The sequence below is a fragment of the Spea bombifrons genome, chromosome 8 (genome assembly GCF_027358695.1).
Source record: "Spea bombifrons isolate aSpeBom1 chromosome 8, aSpeBom1.2.pri, whole genome shotgun sequence".
Taxonomy (NCBI): Eukaryota; Metazoa; Chordata; class Amphibia; order Anura; family Pelobatidae; genus Spea; species Spea bombifrons.
The window spans coordinates 25468314-25470190 of record NC_071094.1 but is presented as its reverse complement, the minus strand read 5'-3'; the positions used below and the strand labels follow the sequence as shown (position 1 = coordinate 25470190).

Here is a 1877-nt window from a genome sequence, read left to right as displayed (position 1 = left end):
TTACTGTCCAACATGGCTTTGCCCAAAAGATTCATCATAAACAATGACAGCCTTGGGCAGACCTTTAGCAGACATAGTTATGGACCATAGTGGCAGAAGGCATTGGAATGGGCATGCCCCAAGTGCATAACCTGATTGCTGCTAAACTTCTAGGATCTCCGACCACAGCAGCAAAGAAGTAAGATCTCTAAGCTCATGTTGCCCGTAGCAATGAGGGTTGCCAGACCGGCCAGTTAAAATTAGACAGCTATGGTGTGTTTTTCTTGCTGCAGGCCTGTATTCTGAGTGTAGAATACATATAGTGCTGATAATCAGATTAATTTAGTGTCTGTAATTCGACAAACTGCCAGGCACCATTTGTCAAAACGTGATCTGCAGCATGTAGCATTCAGAAGTGTTCAGTTTTAAACAACTGATGTAACAACCCTACCGACTGCAAGTTTATTGCATGCCCAGACCAACAGCTGGTTAATTATCAAGAAAACATAGCAAACTGTAAGTGCTTCTTCACATGTTCTCTTCACAATGTAAAGCAATAAACTGTTTATCAATTAAAAAATAAAACAGTACTTTGACATCATTTTTCACTCCAGCTTGGCAAGTCATTTTCCAGTAAGAATCCTTAAGGATTATGTTTTAGAATTCCTATACATCACTGGAAGTTCTCTGGCCAGATAAGAATCTGTGTGGGATGCAACCACAGCATGCAAGCCATAGGGACTTCTGGATATCTGGGTTCCTGAACGCATAAATGATGGGGTTAATAACCGAGTTAAAGGCTGCTGGCAACACCATTGAGTACGTATATACCATAGGATAGCTAGAGTCCGCAACCAACGAATACACAGCAAAGGGAATCCAGCAAAGTGCAAAGGTCCCCAAAATAAGAGACAAGGTGGACACCCCCTTCCTGGTGCTGGAAGCTTGGGAAGTGGCCATGAACTGGTGTTGGACAGCAATCTGCTGCGCATGGCGGAAAGCAATCCGGCAGATCTGCAAGTATAGTTGCATCATCAAGGCAAAGAGCAGGAGGAAGGCCGCTGCTAACACAGATGCATTGTTTTTGGTGACTGGCCTCAGCACGCTGCAAGAAGACTGTTCCCTGACGCAGTTCCATCCCATGATGGGTAACAAGCCAATACAGATACATAGTGCCCAGACCAAAATTATCATCAAATATGTGAAAGTCAGAGTTCTTTCTGTGTGGTAGGTAAGGGCGTTGTAAAGTGATAGGTACCTGTCCACTGTGATGGCCAGAAGGCTACAGACAGAGGCTGAGAAGGAGGCTAACAGTAGTCCAGCAGAACTCAAGGTGGCCACTTCATTGTTAAACATATAGATAACTACAAAATTCACAATAAGCCCCATACCAGCCAGTAGGTCTGCCAGGGCCAGACTACCAATGAGTATGAACATAGGTGCACGTAGGCTGGGCGTATAGAAAAGTATAGCAATTACAATGGCATTCTCACAAGCCATGACTGTCCCTGTCACACAGAGGATGATGTCCCAAGGGCTGACGGACTGATCCAAGTAGTCAGATGTAGTGACTGTAGAGGTGTTGGTGTCCCATGGTTCATGGTGATGGTGGGACATCTTGTCAGAGGAGGTATTGTGGACTTGTATCAGGTGACCCATTCCTATAGCTGCAGGCTGATGAAGCATTTCTGCACACCAAAGAAGAAAAAAAGAGAGAACATTGTGAAAAATGGGAAGCAGATCTGTGGCCCACAATATAGTGCTGAGTTTAAAATTAGTGACAGGTATATGTCCTAAGCTTCACCTAACTGGCCAATATCAAGTACAAAAACTGTAATGATATGGAACTATTGGCCCACTTGGAGCAAAATGAGTCCTCAACTCTTGATAGAGGCAAC

At 44.2% G+C, this 1877-nt stretch overlaps 1 protein-coding gene across 1 annotated transcript; it reads right to left on the bottom strand.

Moving 5' to 3' along the window:
* Positions 1–205: 205 nt before the first annotated feature.
* LOC128503257 (G-protein coupled receptor 12-like) lies at positions 206–1665 on the bottom strand. The gene has a single exon (XM_053473297.1). It carries the CDS (start codon positions 1663–1665, stop codon positions 646–648), a length of 1020 nt encoding a protein of 339 aa, XP_053329272.1. The 3' UTR covers positions 206–645.
* Between the last annotated feature and the right edge of the window lie 212 nt (positions 1666–1877).